The 20,853-nt window shown below is 39.9% G+C and overlaps 1 protein-coding gene across 1 annotated transcript in view; it reads right to left on the bottom strand.

Annotated features, from left to right (window-relative positions):
• plxdc2b (plexin domain containing 2b) overlaps positions 1–20,853 on the bottom strand; it is a 121,089-nt gene that overhangs the window by 17,882 nt on the left and 82,354 nt on the right. Inside the window, exons 5-9 of the mRNA XM_005738793.2 lie at positions 18,547–18,669; positions 13,864–13,982; positions 11,672–11,771; positions 6,220–6,315; positions 5,981–6,062 (exon numbers count right to left, since the gene is read on the bottom strand). Coding sequence (XP_005738850.1) covers positions 5,981–6,062; positions 6,220–6,315; positions 11,672–11,771; positions 13,864–13,982; positions 18,547–18,669 — 520 coding nt within the window. The remainder of the gene's footprint in view (positions 1–5,980; positions 6,063–6,219; positions 6,316–11,671; positions 11,772–13,863; positions 13,983–18,546; positions 18,670–20,853) is intronic.

The following is a 20,853-nucleotide window of genomic DNA, read 5'->3' as shown; positions in this document are numbered from 1 at the left end:
ATGGCACCGGACACCGGTACCCATCCCTAGTTCTCACTGTAATCAAACTCAGGATGCTGCTATCCCAAACAGGCCAACAGTCTATCCCCAAATTTCACATTTCAAGCCTAAAAAGATTCTTTGTGGCTCTTGTCAGGCTTTCTAAAAAGCGCTGCATAATTATTTTCCAAGCTGAGTCATATTCCTCATGGTTGTAAGTACAACGAAGCTGAGTGCTCCCTCTAAAGATTCATAGTGTAATTTAAGCTAAGCTCAATAATACTTTCAGGTTTGTCGACTTTGAAGCAAGCTGGGAAGAAAATATCTACACCTCCCACTCCCTGCCACCCTCTGAGCTTTGGATTCAAGGAGCTTAAAGGGGAAAGTGCGAAGGTCTGTGAGTGGGAAGTTCAAGGGGTCATGAGGCCTTGGGATAAGGGTCCTGCTGAGTCAACTATGCGTAACCATACGATTTGAAAAGACAGACAGCAATCGAGGCAACAGCTACTAATCTTGCCTGCTGTAAAGGATAAAAATTATAACTCGCTTGCTGGTGAGCTCGCCATCATCCTGTCTGTCTACGCTCTCAAAGGATTTTCTGTGTGGAAGAAAAAGTTAGCATGCAAAGCAGGAAACCCACTCGCTCTGACATGCACACGGATAAAAACAACCTACGACCAGCTCGCAAGGCAGAAACACGGCAGTTCAAAGCACGATAGCAGTGGTATCTCTGCTTTGTGCTGCAGGGACACTATGAGCCCAAAAGGATCTCATGCATCCCCAGCAGGCCCCATTTCTCCAGAGAACATATTGTTATGGTAATGACTTTATCAGAAGAAGTCCATTCTCATCTTTCTACCTCTCTAATCATCCCATTTCTTTTACCCCCATCCCCCCCAAAAAAAAATCACTCCATCTGTTCAATCAGGCGAGACAGATTCCTCTGCTTAATCCCCCATTTCCCCCCAGCTGCTTTTCCCCCCTGAGAGGGCAGCGGAGCAGCCAGAATGAGGCGCGATATTACTGAGCAGGTCTGGTCTAACCTGTCTCTAAAAGGAGCTCGTGGCTTTGTTTCTTCTCAATGGCATCCATTTCAGCCGGTTGCCATCTAAGACAGCGAGCCCACAGCGCTTTAATTAGAAATGGGCTGAGGTGCTTCATTTAAATATAAATAAACCCATGAGGTGAATATTTCTGCTCAGGTTTTCAACAATCACAGCAGGATGGCTGGATCGTGATATTAGGTTTCATTCTGACTCATTCTTAGAGGGAGTCATTCCTTGCATGACAGAAATGATTATAAAACCGTTTTAACCCTTTAAATTTTCATATGATCAAATCATTTTGATGCATTTTTTTCAGTACATGTCTGTCAGGATAAATTGTCTCTCTCTCTCTCCCGCTGATTATCCCACTGTGGAAGGTCCTAGAAGAAAACTACAAGCTCTCTGCCAACAGCTTGTAGTTTTCTCTCAGCATAGGTTTGTTTACCCCTGAGAGCAGTATTACTTTAACATTATAAAGGGAACATTAGATGATGGTGACAGTTCATTCTGCTCTCAGTGATTTACTTTTAGAGAGAAATGTATTTATAGGAAGTTTATCACTTTGCTACTTTGCTAGTACCAGGTTGGACCCCTTTTACCTTCAGAACTGCCTTTATTCTTCATATTCAACAAGGTCCAAAAGCATGATTTTAAAACAGTTTTAACTCTTGGACCAGTCTCGCTGGACCATATTGTCATGATAGCATCACACAGCTGCTGCAGATTTGTTGGCTGAACACATGCATGATGTGAATCTTCCATTTTACTACATCCCAAGGGTGCTCTGTTGGATTGAGATCTGGTGACTGTGGAGGCCATTTGAGTACAGAGAACTCAAGAAACCCGTATGAGATAATTGTGCTTGATGCTGACATCATGAGATGGGTACACTGTGGTCATAAAGGGATGGACATGGACAACAATAATAAGTGTGGGATTTAAAAAAGTTCAGTTGGTGCTAAGGGTCCCAAAGTGTAAATCCTTCTTGTCAACTTGATTGTGTCAATATTTGACCCGACCATTTGAATGCTGCAGCAGAAATCAAGACTCATCAAATCAGATGTTTTTCTAATCTTCTATCATCCAATCCTGGTGAGCCTGTAAAAACTGTAACCTCAGCTTCCTGTTCTTAGCTGACAGGAGTGGAACCCAGGGTGGCGGCCCACCTTGGTTGCTGTTGCCTTCCTGTCAGCTCAAAGCAGTGGATGCTATCCTCTGGTGTCTACATACCTACATGCAGTGAGTTCCTGCCATGTGATTGGCTGATTAGATATTTGGGTTAATGAGCAGCTGAACAGGTGCAAATAAAAACGTGTGTGCTACTCTTAGATTAATGAAAACACACCTGTAGTTTATTACTTTTTGGTTTTGCTTCATTAGTAAACTTTGCTTAGAATTTACTTTTAAGTAAAGCAGGACTTTTGAGATCTAAAATCTCAGACTGGTTAGCCTGTGTGCCGTTTCACATAAAAACTATAGAGGAACAATTTGGTGTGAGGCTACCACAAATTAAAATTCAACATTCGTCTCCTTAACACCCATTTGTGATGCACACCAGCTGTGTTTTTTTAGGTAAACAAATCCCTGCACCTCTAAGCACATCAGCATTCAGAGGCTCTGGCACGTACGGCCCACTGTGAGTCCACGGCAATGTCTGTCATGCTTTATTAACCCGCTTTAGTCCACATCAGCCACAGCAAACTGATTCACCTTGTAACTTAGCATGAAAGAGGCGCCAGGCTCTCACCTTCACAGCACTCCACGGTGCGATCAGTCTGTTAGGGACGTTCCCTTTAAATTTCAGCTTCTTTCATTAACCCCCAGAGCCAGCGAGGCTGCCATAGTTTTTAATTAGTGCGTGTTTAAAGCATGTTTGCCTTTTTCAAAGGAAATGGCTGAAGGATACAAAGGGCAGAGTGATGCTGAACAGTTAGATATTAACACAGTAGGAAAGCTAATTAAAATGCTGCTTAATGAGATCCCTGCTACAGGCGTACAGTATCTCTCCACTGCATCCATAAACTGCTGAACAGAAAAGCACTTTTTCATATCATTGAACTGTAAATTAGATTGTCAAAGGGGAGGGCATTCAAAATGCAAAACAGAGGGGAAGTCAACTCCCAATACCCCTTCGAAGTCCAAAATAACAATTCCCAGCGGACAGAGCAGAAGAGCTGCACATTTCATTAAGTACTCCAAATAAATAATTAGTCCAAAGGAAAAGATTGGCAGATGAACGCTCACTAATCAAGGAGTTTAAAATGCAGCGCCGCAGGAAAAGAAGCGATTGTAGCTCGAAAGGTCAAACGGCAAACCCCCCGAAACACTGACGACAATCTCCGAAAATATTTTCAACAAAATAAAAGTGCAGAAAAGCAGACACCCATTGACAGTCAGGTCCAAGCTTCCTTAACTTACAGGGAAGATAAACTCCTCCACCATCTATCCTCGGTGTCTGTTTAGCTCAGACTTTTCTATTTGATAAAATAAAACCCACCACAGCTCACATTTCAGCTGTCAGGAAATTCTGGGGAGGAACGCCAACACTTCTTTAGCAGCTCAAATATTTACTTTTGTTTGAAATGATAAAAAGTAGAGCAAAGGTTGGCAGAACAGGTGTGAACTGAATGAATGTCGGAGTGAGTCGCTTTCTCTTCCAAAGACTACAACCACTGCTGCGTAGCATAAATGTGAAGCTGCCTGATTAAATTAAAACCTAACACACAAGTTTTTCAGAATAATCACATTATATTACTGTATGTAAATCTGTGATCCAAATATATATGCTTGGATAAAATTTACCAACAAGTCCCTCTAGACCCACTTGAAGTGTACACGTGGGGGATTCTGCAGGAGTGAGTGGATATGTGGAACAATAAATGCACATTTAAGTGGAAAATTAACAGTTCATTAACTGTAATGGATAAACAGACCTCTAAAAGTATTGTATAAATTAAAATATTAAAAGAGAAAAGGTCAAAGAAAGCTGAAAAAGAAGGGCTGAAATAAAAAGTACAATTAGACTCACGGCTATATTTGATAATAGTGCCAATAAATTAAATAACTTCCATCGTCTGTCCTTCCATCCATTTCTTGCTTTTCGCTAAGGCTTCAGTCCTGGGGGGCAGCACTTTAATAAGCAGACACCCAGACTTCCCTCTCCCTGGCCCCATGCCTGATGAGGCACTGGATGGATGTCTACAAGACTGTGAATCTCTGTCTGTGTTTCTATTGTAATGGCCATAGTGACTTACCTAAAGCTAAAGAAAATTACAAAAATATAATAAAATATAATAATGCTGCCTGACAAAACCCTCCCAGCGATTTGTGTGTCCTGATGGTCTAGAACCAGAGAGCTTTTGCAAATTTGTTGAGACAGCGAGCTAAAAAGCTGGAAACTGTTCTTTGACAGCACAGATGATTGGGATTCACTATCTTGACCAAGGATTTTTGGCAAGCAGACTGAAGCAGCTGGGAATCTAACATTCAATCTTCCAATTACTAGTTGACCTGATCTGATATAACTGAATGTAAACCAATAAAGTAACTTTCACTTGATCAGATTTCATTACATTTAATGTTCTACACTGTGCTTACATAATACAATTAAACAGAAATTTTTACATGTAATCAAATGAGTTAAACTCAGCAATTTAATGTATGGAACTGTGGTCCACCCAAAAAAGTCAGATTAAAACTTTCTTCAGCACGTTCATGATAAAAGGTGTTGAACAACAGACAGTGTTGTATATACAGTGTACACCTCCATTTTTAGCTTTTACGTACCAGTTTCAATTGTAGTAAAATGCCTTTTTGTGAGTATAAGGGATGTCACTTTGGATTTCAGGCATGAAGTGAGGAGCAGAAGACAATTTAAAGTGGCTACCTGACAGCACTCGCCTTCAACAACCACAACCAGCTGCTTCTTATACTGGCATGTGGGGTTCTGCTCCGCTTTAAATATGCTTCTAATGTCTAGTTATTGTTTGGACATGGGCATCATTCCTAACTGACCAATCATCATGATCATAGCGTTTGTTTGTTCACCATCTCCTCCTAGACAAATGGGCCATTCTTGAGGAAACTTTGTATAAACCTTGCCTATGGCACTGAGTGCCAAAAATTACACAGCAGGCACAAATATTTTATACAACTTCTACATATTTATTAGTATTAGTATTTAGTATTGGGGTTTTCTCTGTTTTCTGTGTATCATTGTAGGGTTACAATGCAAATCCAACTGTTGTGATTTGGCGCTATATAAATAAAATTATATTGAAAATTGAATTGTATTTTAGGGCTAGGCTGCTTTATGATAAATGACGATGTAAAAATAAATAAAGGATATAATAAATGGAGAAAAAAAATTACAAATACAATGAAAACTCCTCAAAAGCAAGTCTTAAAAGATGAATGGGTCTGCTGCTTTTTAAAGGCATCCAGAGTGTCCACAGGTTTTTAGTTTAACAGGAGACAGCTTCAGTTTAGGAGCCAACAAAGGCACAGCTAAGGGCACATCCTGCCTTTAGTTTGAGTCTGGAGGGAGGGACAATCTCATAAATTTGCAGTGCATTTTTAATGCCCCCATGTGCTCGACCATGTGGAGCCCTAAAAATTATCCCGTGTAGCTTAAAACTGCTGAAGCCAACATAAAGAGAAGAAGAGTGGTGATATCACGAGACCCCTTTGAAGGCCTAGTCAAAAGATTAGCTGCTGCATTCTCGCTTATTTACACAGGCAAAAAGTATGTGCACTTTGCCTATGTGCTAGGCAAGTTTTAATGGTTCAGTTCAATTCAATTTAGTGCTAATTCACAAACAAAATTCACCTCGAGGTGCTTTATATTGTAAGGTAAAGATGCTACAATAATTGCCTGTGAGAACATACTAGGTGGAAATGTGAAAAGGACAATAAAAGATGTCTTTTGTAAGAGTAAAAATGTTCTTATATCCAACCTGTTGAGCCGATGGCACCAGCTACAGTTGAAGCTGATCTGTGAGGAGATGCAGGAGCTACAGCTGGTGAACTGCAAGCAGGCTGCAGTGGAGAAAGGTTAAAAAAGAGGAAACAGTTTATGCAGTCAATAGCCAATTAGACACATGGCCAAGGAAAAGGTCTACAGCCTATACAAAAATAAAGAATTTGCTCAGCAGTCTATATCAAACCAAAAACTGTTACTATTAATTCTGCTTACTGGGTAAAGGCATCATTTCCACAGCTGTAGAGTTGGTGATCTTTGTCTTAGTCAGCTCCACACGGTGGTACTCATAGATCGTCCTCCGCCTCACATCTAGATTTTGAAGGAAAAAAAAAAAAGAGGGACTGAGTGAGAAAGCAGCAAAGCCACCATCGCAAATCCTCCAAACCCCGAGATAAAAACTGGGACAAGTTATCCCTATAGAAAGAGGAAAGAGAGTGGGAGGCAGAATCGGGTCATATGGGATGCTACCACAGCACTTTATTTCTCCCCTCTCGTTGTGCCCAAAGTGTCAGACCACGACTTGGCAATGGACGGTAGCAATTTCCCCCGGGAGCTGATATCAATCAGACCCTGTTGAAAGGCTGCCTTCCCAGTCATCTGTAACAGCGAGCCATCAGCCAGGGCATGATGGAGCAATTGATTAGATACATCATTGACTCTCATTGCATTCTGGCCCCTATAACTCATACCGGCTGGAGTACAATGGGCTGTCTGGGCCATGCGTCTTTGCTACCATAAGTGGAAAAAAGACCAGAGCAGTAGCTTGACAAATATAATGATTGTGCCTTCCTGCTGTTAATGCATGGATTATTTCAAACTCTAATTCGATTTTTATATGAGTTTTCTGTGCAGGCGCCCCAGGAATAAAGCAGTAAATCTGTACTGGATCGCACTGAGGTGCACTGCAGTGCGTACAGAGACAATGCACAATGCATGACATTCTTTATCGCACTTGTATTTGCTTGGGCGATGAGCTACAAAATGAAATTCAATACATAAAACTGTGGCTGTGGAATATATATAGCAATTAAATCCCTTAAAATCTAATATATTTCCAACTGGTAAAACTGTGTTAAAGTTAAAGCTATTCAGCTTAAGCTTATTAAGTTATTGAGGTGTGAAGACTGATGCTACTCTCGTGTCTGCCTATTAAACATGGACAGAGTCCAGATAGTTTGCGTAGCTTGGCTCAGTTTAACTTAGCAAGAACACTGAAAGCAGTTAGCCCAACTCTGTGTGAAGCTACCAAAACCTGCTGCCTACCAGCACCTCTAGAGCTCACTTAGTAACATGATTGTTTAATCCCCACAAAAAAGTTATGGTTTTAATGTGCTGGGCTTTTGCTAAGCTAAACTAAGCTAAGCTAGGCTAAGCTAACTAATTAGATACATTTTACATTACTGGTTTTGCCCAGCTTATTAGTTATATTCAAAACACAGCCAACGTTAACACACAGTACATTAGAAAGAAGAGGGGGCAGGAAAAGCAACTTAAATAAAAAGTAAATTCTTTATGTCAAATTTTGATTGCTCGTATGGCAAAGATTGTCACATTATTTCCTGTTATCATTGTGTATGATAAATCCTGATTTGTAATCCAAAGAAATTGAATCCAACCTTTGTTGCTTCTTTAGATTAAGTCAGTTACATAGCACAACAAAAGTCCTTTAAACTTTTACAACACCCTTGCATTTGACACATTTGAATAACTTCTCTGCACTAGGTTCCTTTTTTTCCACTTGACTGAGAGACTCTTGGTGTGGAAATTGTTGTGCCCCTCATGTGGTACGACACTGTTTCCTTGCAGACTGCTTATTTTGATTACAGACAGGACGGCTGATCAAAGCATCAAAATGTGAGCCAGCTCAGACCAACCTGAGAATACAACCGCCCTTCCTTTCCCCTCCCCTGCTCCCCTGGTGATTGACTTCCTTTTGCCTACAGCTAAAGGATTATCAGGTGCCTAATGGTGTGGTGTGGGCCAGAGAGAGGTCATTTCCACAGCCTGAGGCTGCTGATGTCTGGGCAGACTGTATAGCTTCTCCGATCTGTGGTTTAAGGTGATAAGAAGCTACAAATTAAATCAATTATAGCCTGGTCTCAACAACAACATAAATAACACCTAATGAGAATTTAGCTACCTTCAGTGATACTATCAGACAAAGCCCAGTTTGCATAAATCCGTCATCAATTATGTAAAAAAAAAAAAAAAGCTTAGTTAAATTATCTTCAAACATCCTGAAAAGACAGTAAACAGTGTTGCTAACCTGGACTGTAATTCTTTTTTCAATTGCACATTTTATAAACCTGATTTAATAGTTAGAAGACTTTTTATTGAGCATTAATGAATGTAAACAGAATACCACAGATTTCTCTAGTTTACACGGATTAAATAATCCAGGTACAGAAACAAAGATCTGAAAATGGCTGAGGTGGTTTTGGCTTCATTTTAAGAGTGACTAATGATAAAGTCTAAGCTAGCATTAAAAGCATATTACAGTCTGTGTTGTAATAAGTGCTTGTATCTGACCTGTTAATTACACAGGACACCCACAAATATATTCACTCATCGCTTCCTTTACTGGATGGGCTGTGGGTTGGTCTGCCCATGGGTAAAAATTCATTGAGCTTAAAAAATGCAATAATGTTGTATAATCTAACTGGCTGCAGGCAAACTGTTTTTTTACATTTTCCCCCTATATTATTATGACTTAATGCACTTTATGGAGCATCCATTAGAATACATTTATTTATTTGTCATGACAAGGTTGTGAAAATATGTCAAAATGTATTACCAGGACGTTCAGCTTGATTGGAATAGCATGCTATGACTTCTGGTAGCAATTCATTGTATGTTTTTTTTTTTTTTAGGAATTTCTCCAAAGGACAAGTGAGAGCTCATCTCTTCTTAAGGTTTTAAGTTGTAAGATTACAGGGTTTAACTGCCAGTAGATCACGCCACATAGTTGCTATTAGGTGTTGTTGTTAGCTGTTGTTCCCTCCTGATAGCTGGTGATGGGTTCGAATGGCATTTTCAGCTAAAAATAGTCACCGCAGAATATAAAATGTTGGCACATGGCTCATGTTGTGTGATCTGGAGTACAGATTGATCAAAAGTCTAATATTTTTTTGGATTTCACTTTAAAAACTGCTCTATCAGCAGTATATTTTGCAGCCTGCACTTCGATTGTATGTGCAAGAACAAAGGGAGACTTGATGTAACATATAAACTATTCCCATACATCATCCTAATTTTTTCATGATTACTGCTGATTTGTTCTTTTTCTAAAGGTTAGTTCCTTTTCCCTATTAAAGGTCATTTCCAATAGTTTTCTTTATTATTATGAAAAATCTCTGATTGTACAGGCAATATCGTTCAATTTCTCCACAGAGTCTTGCTGTGCAGTTTATAAAGCACATCAGGCCCTTTGGACTGACAGGTGCAGGATGCAAATACTGCCCTTTTCCTTCAAACATGGACATGAGTCAGTGCACTCTGCAAATACCATCTGTGAGAAAACAAAGCCTTGTTTGTTTCAGCTAATGGAAGAGTTTGATTTTCTTTACAGTCACTGCAGACGGGTGATATTCACAAAAGCCCTCCTGTGGCTATTGAATAGTCATGGACTAAAACTAAAGAGGTTCATAATTTTTCAGACAAAGATGCAGTTTTTGTAGTTTTACCTCTGTACACAACCACAGTGGATTTTAAATCAAACAATAAAAATATGATTTAAGTCTTGACTTTCAGTTTTAATTCAAGGAGTTTTTACAAAAATTTTGCATGAACATTTTAGGAAATTTTATTCACAATCCTAATTTTGCAATGTCAATGTCAATGTGCATGACTGTGTTTACCTGTGCTACCTTCAGTTGCTGCTTGTGCGTCTCTCTGCATCTGTTTTGTAATTAATAACTGAAAAGCATGCTCCATTGGGTCGAGATCAGGTGACTGACTTGCAAAATCTGCATTTTAACCATCACATCTGTTTGACTTAAAATTCACTGTGGTGAATTTATCAAAATTTAAGCTGTGTCTTTATGAATCTAACAATATTTCTTTTTTGTTTTGGTCAAAATCTAAAGTACAGCAGCAGAAATGTGTGTGTTGTCTCCTTTCTGCTAGGAAAGTTTTTAAAAATGTTTTTTATTTACAACCCATTTGCAGGATTTAGGTTTCAAAACAAAATATAAAGTGAGGAATGAATTTAATGATAGATGATAAAGTCTGTCAGGGATAGCTGTGGTTTAGTTTATTGCTTGAAATAGGATTTGGTTCTGTCTTTGTCCTTTAATGTTTGGAAACTCGTGACGAATTTCAAGTAGTAGAGCTACATGTGATCCGTGCAACAACAACTTTGTATGATTTAAATATGGGCAAGAAAAACATACGTCTGTGTCGAAAAGAAGTACAGTTTCCTCATTTTGATGCCACCACCGAAACTGTTTTAGCATTCTGGTTTTCCTGATAGAAATGAAGTATCTGCCATAAAGACAAGCACACACACTCCTTGGAGACACGAGTTATGTTCGACACAACACCTCAGTCTCAATATGCTTCCATTCAAGATTTCATCACTCCACAGCCCAGCAGTTGCACACATTGGTTTCATCATGCTGTGTCAGAGGCATCAAAGACAGTTTGGTTTATAAAGTCTAGGAGGACTGTGCTAACTGGTTTGATATTCAAATCTCTCAGTGCCAACCGCAGCCTTCTGCAAAGAGATCCTCTATGAAAGACCCTGGGACATGCCAGAAAACAAAGTTGGAAACTCTTACCATGCCAAGAGGATGTGTTTTTTTGTGAGACTTATTTTACTCAAACTAAACTTACAAAACAACCACTCTCACTACATACTGCGGAGAATATAAAGCTGCCGCTGAAAGGATGAAAAAAGCCCCGAGATATTAACTTTGACAAATAAACGCTATCCAAGTTTCACAGATGTAATCACAACACCATTTAAATTACTGAATAAATCACCTTTGACAACTCATTATTGCAGCAGACTTTGAATCGGAGCCGGTGAGAGCGAGAGAGTCTGACTCTGAATGAAAAGGTTTGAAGTGTTTCTCCTGCATTTGCTTTAAATGTAATGGGCTTAAATTACAGTAACTGGAAATAAAAAGAAAGAAAGAAACAGGCAGATGTGGAGCTGTGCCCACTGAGGCTGAAGAGCAGTGGGGAGAAAAGGTGGTGACAAGCTGGAGCTAAAGCCAAACGGACGAAGCTGAACTGAGAGCTGTGACACAAAGTTAAACTCTTATTACACTAACTGAAATGTAACCTTTGGCTAAGCTCCTGTTTTTATTTGCAGTTTTATTTATGCTTTGTAGTTTGTTTTTCTCACTTTTCCTCATGAACGACTTTGAGTACTAAGAAAAAGAGGCTTTAAAAGAAATAAAGAGCTATAAGGAGCTGCTACAAAAACCCTGAAATCTGATATAATAGCATTTCGCTTGCCACAGATGCTACACAGACATTGATCCAGTCCTGAATTGTTTTTTATACCTCTACTTAGCTCATGAGCTAGTCAGAATCCCATTTTTCAGAGCTACTCTACAATGTGAACTCCAAACATGGCGCAAAGACAGCATGTGGATTTATCCAGATATTTTAATATGCACAAGAAATTTTAGGGCATTGAATTGATTTTGAGACTCACTGGGTATCTGCTGGATCTTGTGGACCAACACAAAGGCGTCAGACAGGCCAACTTTCACTGGGTGATTGACAGAGCTGATCTGTGACACCTCAACGGGGATCTGAAATAGAAAAAGGGAAATCATTACCATGACCACGAAGATCAGTCTGAGACAGGCTGAGAAATGCAAACAGGCCACAGCAGCGTAGAAGTGCTGACAATCTCCTTTAGAAATCTGCTGAGGCAACATGCTACTTCAATAAGCATATGGCTATCTTTGGAGCATAGAATAAACATTTCAGGCACAGATGGGACAGAAATGAGCAACAGCTTTGTGAAGACTTACAAATAGAAAAACAGAAGTCTATATAAGGTAAAATGTAGTATTTTGATCGTACACACTAATTCAGAAAAGCAGCTAAACGCAACAAAAGTTTGTATGGAGGAGGAATTTAAAGTGACGTAAAGTACATAGCAGCTCAGCTGTACTCAACATTAACTCGTAATCATCGAGGTTATGTGCACACAGATCACGACTAATAGTCACACTGCTCTTTTCACACCCATAATAATGCCAGCCTAATGTGAAACAACAGGAGAAAAAAGTTCAGCAGCCTTCAGATCAGATCCTCTAATAGGTAAAAATAACAAATTACATAAGCGAGCTCGAGCATAAAAGAAGCAGCACCGCTGTTATAACCTCTGCAATTATCTTATCATGTTTTAGGAAATTTCACACTCCAACAGCGGGCTCTTCAGGTTTTTCATGACCTTTCTTTTCTCTCTCTTCAATTAGGTTGTTTTTCAAGACAATTTTGAAATGTGGATATTAACGGACACGGTTAGGGCGCGCAGTGACCCAGAGTTTGTAACATTAGTGGAGATTATGCCAAAACCTAATCAAGCATATGGAAAAAGCTGGTAAGGCGTTAACTGATTTTTTTCTTGAGAAGCTGCCATTAAACTTGAGAAACTCATTTTGTCGGTCACTTTGGCATCGCTCCTTTAGTCAAAACACATCAACACTGGGTATTTGTTCACTGAACTAAAACAACAGGGCAGGGCCAAATGTTAGAAATGAGTAATACTGTTAAAAGAAACATCAGGGAAACAGATTGTGTGTGTTTACGGTTTTAAGGAGACCTTTTGTGGCCACTATCAGATCATTCGTTTTATTCTTACTACAGACTTTGTACGATTTACAGTTCAAAATAATCTGTATCTATCTTATACTGGGACGCGGAGCAGATCTTGAGTTCATCCTCTGTCTGAAACATTTAAGCTTCTCCTTTAAGCAAACTGTCTTCTGATTGGCTGCCCCTCGTAAGCAGGAGGTTTGAATAGCAGGAGTGTGGGGCTGCTGTTATCTATGACCTCATACAAATCCAAGAGTATAAAAACATTTCACTCGCTGGGCTCACATCCTCGTATGAGGTTTGACAGCGTTTTAGTAGATAAAGGTGAATGCTTGGACATGAATTGAGCTGCGGTTTGGGGAAGGCCTTGAAGAGGACTGGCGGCGGCTCCCGGGCCTGGCAGATCCCCATGTACTAAATAGAAGTTAAGAAGTTCAAGAATTAAAAAGGGGAAGCAGGGTGGGGCATGTAAATGAGAACGAACAGCTTGTAGAACTGGGGGAACATATATAGTTGAGAACCAGGAGCGTGCTTGGAGGCGTTATCTCGTATAAGATGTATGATGAGCTTCTGCCGATTGAACATCTATAAATAGATTCATCTGAAAATATATGTGTGACAGAAAATAGGTAGAAATAGGCCACTTAAATGTAAGTAATATTATCTTTTTCTTGATGATTGTGTGTCAGTTTTTCTGAAAATAGCTACTTGAAAGTATCTGGTAAATAAAAATTGGTGTGCAATTTTGAAAAATTTAAATTTACTGGCAATTTTGTCAAGACTTTTAGTTGAAAACAAACCCCAAAAAAGTATAAAAACCATTAGCAGAATGGTAAGAAATAACCGGCGTGATGCTGTGTGTTGGAGAGAGATACATTAAGTGGAAAAGAGAACTTAAATTCAGGGACTGGTCCAAGTAGGGGGTGTAATGAAAACTGAATGCTATTTTTTTAATGTTTAGTTCTGACTCTAGAAACAGTGAGGTAAACCACTATCTGACGATGCTGTCAGAAAAAGAAACAAACAGAAATGAGCGCGGTAAGAAGCCGAGCTTTTGTGAGATCTCGCTGTCCCCACCTCTTTGTAGGCGAAGACGATCCTACCAGTCTTGTGCAATGTGGCCTGGAAGGTGAAACTTCCCAGGCTGTAGTTGTCCTGCAGGTGGACGTGGTCCCACTGCACAACCAGAGCAGTTCCTTAAAGGAGAAAGAAGAGAGAAAAGAAAGAGTAAAAACATTTTCACAGCTTTTGCTAAACAGCATCGGCTAGATTAAAGTAGAACACAGTACCAGTGAATGTAAATGTCTGCATATAGCATGTACTTGTTTTACTCTGTTGCTTTCTCAGATCTAGCGTGAAATGAACTGCTGACTGAGCAAAGACTGAGAATAGAAAAGACATCATTGCATTGTCGGTTTGTGTAAAGAGATATGAGTTTGAGGCATTTTTTCCTGGAATCATTTCCCCCCGGGGTTTCTGTGAGGTGACTGACACTGAAGCGGTGATGTTGAAAAGCTTCGCTGGAGAAAAAAGAAACGGCAACGATACTGAAGCTTTTGACAGAACCAAATGAAGGCGTGTCCGTTACTGTGACAGACAGTGTGAGTCGGGCAGTTTTCACCAGAATGAGAGTTTTTCATAAATGACTCTTTCCTAAAGTTACAGAATGAAAGCTGCCAACTGAAAAGGCTCAGAGCAATCGCCAACGTGTAGTAGTACAGAAAAATGAGATGGAAGCAGTGAAGTAGCAACAACAAGACTACTGAACTGATCCAGGTGCAGCTTTTAATGTATAAACACTGGTGAACATCATTGACACCTCTACCAGGTAAACAGAATGCATAGCGTTTGAATAAATGCATAAACAAGGGAACATATATTACACTATAACTTAATTCTGTAACTTCAAATCTTACAAAAGCTGCCAGACAGGACACGCTTCTTTCCTTCCCACTGTCGACAAAGTGCTGGTTCATAGGGGGTCACCTGACTGGTGGGGTTTTCTCTGTATCAGTGTAGGGTCTTTACCTTACAGTATGAAGCGCCGTGAGACAATTGAATTGAAGTGAACTGAAGTTCATTACCAGGAGCCACCACCATGATGCATCGGTTTCATTCGGGGAAGTACTAAATTAGCACCAGACTCACAGCTCTGCCCTCCAGAGAACCAGCCTTGCATTACTTTTAACACTATTTTAATTTACTGTGGACTTTGGAGAACCCGCTGATGTGAAAGCCATTCGTCCCCTCAGAGTTAGTCATTTGGCTTGATGCCAGGGCAATAAAGGTTTGTTAATGCGACCAATCAATTTTTCCGTCACACAGACAGAGCAAGTCCATCCAAAGTAAAGGCGAGCTTTAGCTTCCCTGCTGGCAGTTGGTGACTGGTCGGAAAGGAAACCCCATCATAAATTACATGTGGTTTACTGCATGGCCTCTGGCACTGGACATGGATGCGTCTTGTGTTAAAGGAAGTGGAGGGGGGTTAGACAACAACATGTGACTAATATTTTAACAACCTCGAGGAGAAAGGCATTAAATATACAGTAAGAAGCCAGTGCACTAAATTGCTATTAACTTTTGGCACAGCGGGATTACTCAGTCAGTACGAGTTACGCTTAATATAAGTCTGCTTAAAATGCATTGAGTTCAGGAGGGGAGGCTGACGTGCTATCTGGGGCTGCCTTTCTAAAAATATAGAGTGTGTGAGGAGGTGTGGAGGGAGTACACACTGGCCTTGTTTCCATTTTCAGTTACAAGTTTAACCCGCTGTATGAACAAAGAAGCAAAAAAAGAAACAAATCCAGTTTGTAACACCAGAACGATTAGGTCATTTTTTGGCTTAGGGAAAAAAATGAATACATCTGAGGAGTGATGGACAGATGTTCAACAGATGTTGTCAGGAATGCAATGGCAGATTAACGAGACAGTCAAGATGACAGAATTATTGAAGGTAAACATGTGAAGAAGCAATTTCCAGATTCTACTATCCAGTTAAAAACATTTTATATGCACTTTTGGCCATATCACAAATTTGATGCAATCTGCCTTAGTTTGCTACAAGTACGAGTAACCCGGACTCCAGCTCAGATGGAAGCCATGCCGCAGAGAAGCTTCTTGGTATCTGATAAAACCAGAAAACATTGATGAAGATCTCCACTTAAGCAGTTTATCTAGACTGTAATACACTCTTTAGCTTATCCAGTGAGATAATATCAATAAAGACTTCTCTGGGCGATGTCACTCAGGGCCACTTCATTATCCATATGTTGATGCTCTCTCAGCTGCAGCTCACCGAGTGTTTGCCTCATCTGTCTGTCAGCGTATTGATGAGAAAACCCACGCGGACTCTTCTATAACAGCGAGTGTAGTCTGACGTGCTTCCCGGAGCGTTACAGCATTGCAACACTCACATTTGCTGGATTTAGGATGTTTTGAATGGACAAAGACGTTAATCTGATCAATAAGAGGAAATGCTACGGGACTGCACTAATTGTGAGTGACAGATGTGTGTATTCTTGGACATGTTGCTATTCTAGATATACTTTTCCAAGACTGGACAGCCATATCATCCACCTGAAACATGAGAAGTGTAAGGGAGTCATTCAGGATTAGACTATTAAAAAAACAGCAACAGGAATGTAAAATATTTAACAATATAGGTCAGGGTGGTGTATTTGGTGACTCTGATCCTGGGTTGGTACTATTGTTCCTTTTTTAATATAATAAAAAATGTAATAATTGAACAGCAGCTGATGGTGCTGTGAAGTTAATCACTGAACGGTGGATTAATACGTGCCCGTCTGTTGCATCAATCAGCCTTATTTTTATCACAGTGATGTCATTGTGGTCCTGCCGGACACAAGAGTTAGCTGAGGTGCAGAAACATTAAACTCCTCTGTAAATAAACTTCAGCTCTTCAGTTTCACAGTCCTATCACATGCGTTCTTTATTTAGCAGATTTCAATTAACAACATCAAGTGAAAGTTGTGAAACTTGAACATTTGACAGCAAAGTTTTCACACACCCTCCACAGTCTAGTTTGTGTGGAACAAACAATATGGTTCTGCGGCGAACGCCTCATCAAGCAGCTTCAAAACTTGTTTTTATCATTTTTTAATGGAGGCGCTGCCTCCTCCACAGCACGGCAGACCGTGCAGTTCTTATGTTGTATTGGCAGGACATTGACTGATGGACGCAGCGCTGAGAAGCAGGCAGGCTGAGAATCGATTGGCTGCCAGTTTGGTTAAAGTCTGATGAGCTCCACTGCAGAAGGTCACACAGTTGGTCAGTCACACTGCTGCACACGGATCACAGAGCAGTGACAGACAGGACGGATAACAACCATCACAGATAGCAAAGAAAAGATACGGAGGAAGGGCGATGTTTTAGTTTAAAGGCAGTAAGCAGAATTTAGGGAGGTCTTAAGAAGATCTTGGAGGATTCTGTGAAACACTGTTAGCCATAAAATCTATTCTTTAACTTTAAGATTACCTGGCTTTATATAATAAATACTTTTTTTTTGGAAGCAGACATAAATACATATTGCAGTGTTGTAAGCAATTTGTATTTTGATATATACAATGCAATAAAATGTCTTGAGGGATAAAACAACAGTAATATATTTCTGGGTCATTTTCATCAAATGAAAGCCTTGATAAAGCAAGGTCCTTTTTATATATGAGCAAAACTCTTACACAGGCTACAGGCTATAGAGAAACTATAAAGTCTCGTGTTAAAATGCACAACCTTATAGTAGAAATAACCATGTTTACAGTATAATATATAGTTTTAGTCTCTGAAGCTAATTCTGTGTTCATAATATATGGATTGGGATTATTTTCAAAATAGCTCATGCCTTTAATTGACTTTTCTGCATGTATGCTTTGCTTCTGTTGTTTACTCCTTAAAATTAGGATGCTAATAATTATCACAGTGAACTATGGGTGCTACTCGCTAACCAAGCTAGCTAGCCAGTGCTAACTTATGCTGATAACTCATTAGTTATACTTTCTTGTCTAGATGTGGTGATGCTTTTAAAAAAAATAAAATAAAATAAAATAAATGAGATGAGGCCACTTTAAAAAAGTAGACCATGAGTTTTGTTTAGTTGGATGTCAATTAAATGAAACCCATGGGCTAATATTCGCCTGCAATATTAACCACCCTGATATGGTAAGGTAAAGACCAACCATATTAGAAGGAGAACCTTAGCAACAACACCACCCTCTGTGAACAAGCACGTGACGACATTGGTAACCAGCTGAATTGAGCCAGAACAGACAAAGAGACAACATGTCTGTGTTGGAGATGTTATGCTCACTCACTCAGAATGACTCAGATTAATTGCAATGTGTTGGCAACTCATAAACTGGTTTGCAGTTATTTACAAATTTTCACAAATCTCTCTGAGAGTGATTGCAGTCGGTCTAAATTGGACTTCAGTTGTCTGTAGACAGGTTGATCACCTTCCCATCAAAAGTGGTTATCAAGGTGTAGAAGATGTTGCAAACTCAACCTCAGGGTGACCAATACCAACACATCAATGCAATCAATGGGCAATAACAGAATTTTACTTCCTTTTTCTTAGCAGCAAAATGAACCACAGATTTGGCTGCAGGAAACTTAAAGCAAACCCACTGTTTCTTCACAAATTAGCTCACTGAAATGCTTTTTTGTGCCACATTTATTTTGTAGTGCACGGGAAGGAGTCAACAAGTGTTACACAATTGTGCAGAACTAAGATGCTAGTGCTGTTACCGTTGTCAGAGTAGATGACGGTAGAGTTTCTGGAGAGACTTGGGTCAAAGTTAGCCATTAGCGGAGCAATGTACTGTGTAGCTGTTAGCATCCGGTGGACCACGTCACCAGTGTAGATGAACCCTGAAGGAGAAAAAGGACAGAAGACCACATATTACTCTTTGTTGAACTCTAAATTCAAATTCTGACTTCTAATTTAACACTTAAATTATGACTATGTGAAGTGTCACTTATAATGCAGATATCCTTCTTGTCTCCCCCATTTCTACCTTTCCTCCCTTAATAAAGCTGTAATCTGATACACTGTCTACCCAGGAGACAACATCGCTGCCCTTCACTCCACAGTTAACAGCTTCTCATTAACAGACAACCATCTCTTGTCTCAGTCTATGGGCTTGCGCTCTAGGTACCTTCACCAAGGAATAGCGATTAATTAGCCCTAATATCTTTTATCAAAAAAACAGAAGGGCAAATCAGAATGACTTTAAGGGAGGATGTGCTCCTGTTCCTCCACTGCTGCACTTTCTCCTCTCTTGTCATTATCAATCATGAATGCTAATGAAGAGTCGATGACAACGAAAAAGGGGTTTTGTTAACTTTTCCTCAACAAGGCACAAATAGATTGCTCTATAGAGGGAAAGACGGGGAGACAGAGACGTGCCCAGGCAACACAAGCTAGAGCTGGATCATTCAACAGCCCATAAACGTGGTTATTAATGGACTCCAGGAAAAGGGGGAAACCGCTCACTATTCATCACAGGGGAGCAGTCTTTGCATAAAGAATTTGCACTTATGACAACAGAATCAAACTTCATCTTAATTTCCCTGCTGACAACAATGTTTAGCAAAGTCAGCTTCTATTTCAAGATTTATTCAAGGTAAAAGCTTTTGTTCTCACTCTGACTTTGCCTGGATTGCAAAAATAGAAAAAATAAAGCAATAAAAAGGATCCCACTCACGGCCTTAGATATCATCTTTTACTCATTACAAAAGGAAAACCTGGCATTTGGGTGAAACTGTGTTACATATCCAAAGTAGTTCACCTTTGAAGAACAGTTTGAAGAATGAATAATAAACGTACAGTGACAGTATCTTCAGATAACTACATGCTTTAAGCAGCTTCTTGTCAAATGATTCTTCTTCTTCACTTCAAGGTATTTATGTTTTTAAAACCTCATCACTTTTGCCCTGTTGGAAATAAGATTTGAGATTATGATTTACGCTGGCATCGTTGTTTCATAATTGCTGCTAATTTGTTAGCTCCACATTCATGCTGCGTATCTCCCATTCAGTAACATCCCAAAGGTGTTGAGTTGGATGCCGATCTGAGGAGACAGAGCCAGTCTGACAGTCTGTAGCATTCATTTGATGATTTTACACACACACACACACACACACACACACACACACACAAATTTAATTAGATACACCCTTTAAACCACAAATTTCTATTCACACGATCACGTTTTAACAACTCTATGCATTTAAGTATGCAGACACGACGACATGCATAATTTCAATCCGAGTGGGAGATTGGGGAATAAAGGTAATTTAAGTGACTTTGAACGTGGCATGGTTGTTGGTGCCATGTATTTCAGAAACTGCTAACCTGTTGGGATTTTCCAAATTGTCTGAAAAGACAGAAAATATCCAGTGAGCAGCAGTTCTTTAGGTGACAATGCCTTGTTTATGTCAACAGTCAGGGCAGAATGGCCAGACTGCAGAAGAGCATCTCTAAACAAGGGCCACAGCAGAGGACCACACCAGGTGCCACTTCTGTCAGCTAAGACCAGAATATAGAGGCTACAATTTGCAAGGGCTCACCAAAAGTAGAAAAATGTTTTCTGGTCTGATGAGTCTATTTCTGCTGCAAAATTCAGATGCTACGATCAGAATTGGTGTAAACAGTATGAAAATGTGGCTCCATCCAACCTTGTGTCAATGTTTCAGGCTACTAGGGGTGTAATGGTGGGGGCGTATTTTTTTGGCACATTTAGGTCCCTTAATGCCAACCAGTGTAGTTTAAACACCACAGCCTACTTCAGTATTGCTGCTGCTGACCATGTCAACCACTTTATGACTGCAGTGTACCATTTTTTGACAGCTGCTTCCAGCAGGATAGCATGCCACGTCACAAACCTCAAATGATCTCAAACTGGATTTTTGAACATGACAATGAGAAGTACTCAAATGGCTTCTACTGTCAGCAAATCTCCATCTATCCGAGCACCTTTGGGGTGTGGTGGAATTGAAGAGTCACGTCATGAATAGGGGTGCAACGATACACAAAATTCACGGTTCGGTTCG

The sequence above is a fragment of the Pundamilia nyererei genome, unplaced genomic scaffold, assembly GCF_000239375.1.
Source record: "Pundamilia nyererei isolate P.nyererei 1_Seehausen unplaced genomic scaffold, PunNye1.0 scaffold00087, whole genome shotgun sequence".
Lineage (NCBI taxonomy): Eukaryota > Metazoa > Chordata > Actinopteri > Cichliformes > Cichlidae > Pundamilia > Pundamilia nyererei.
Note: the sequence above shows the minus strand (reverse complement) of the source record. Positions and strands in the feature narration are given on the sequence as shown.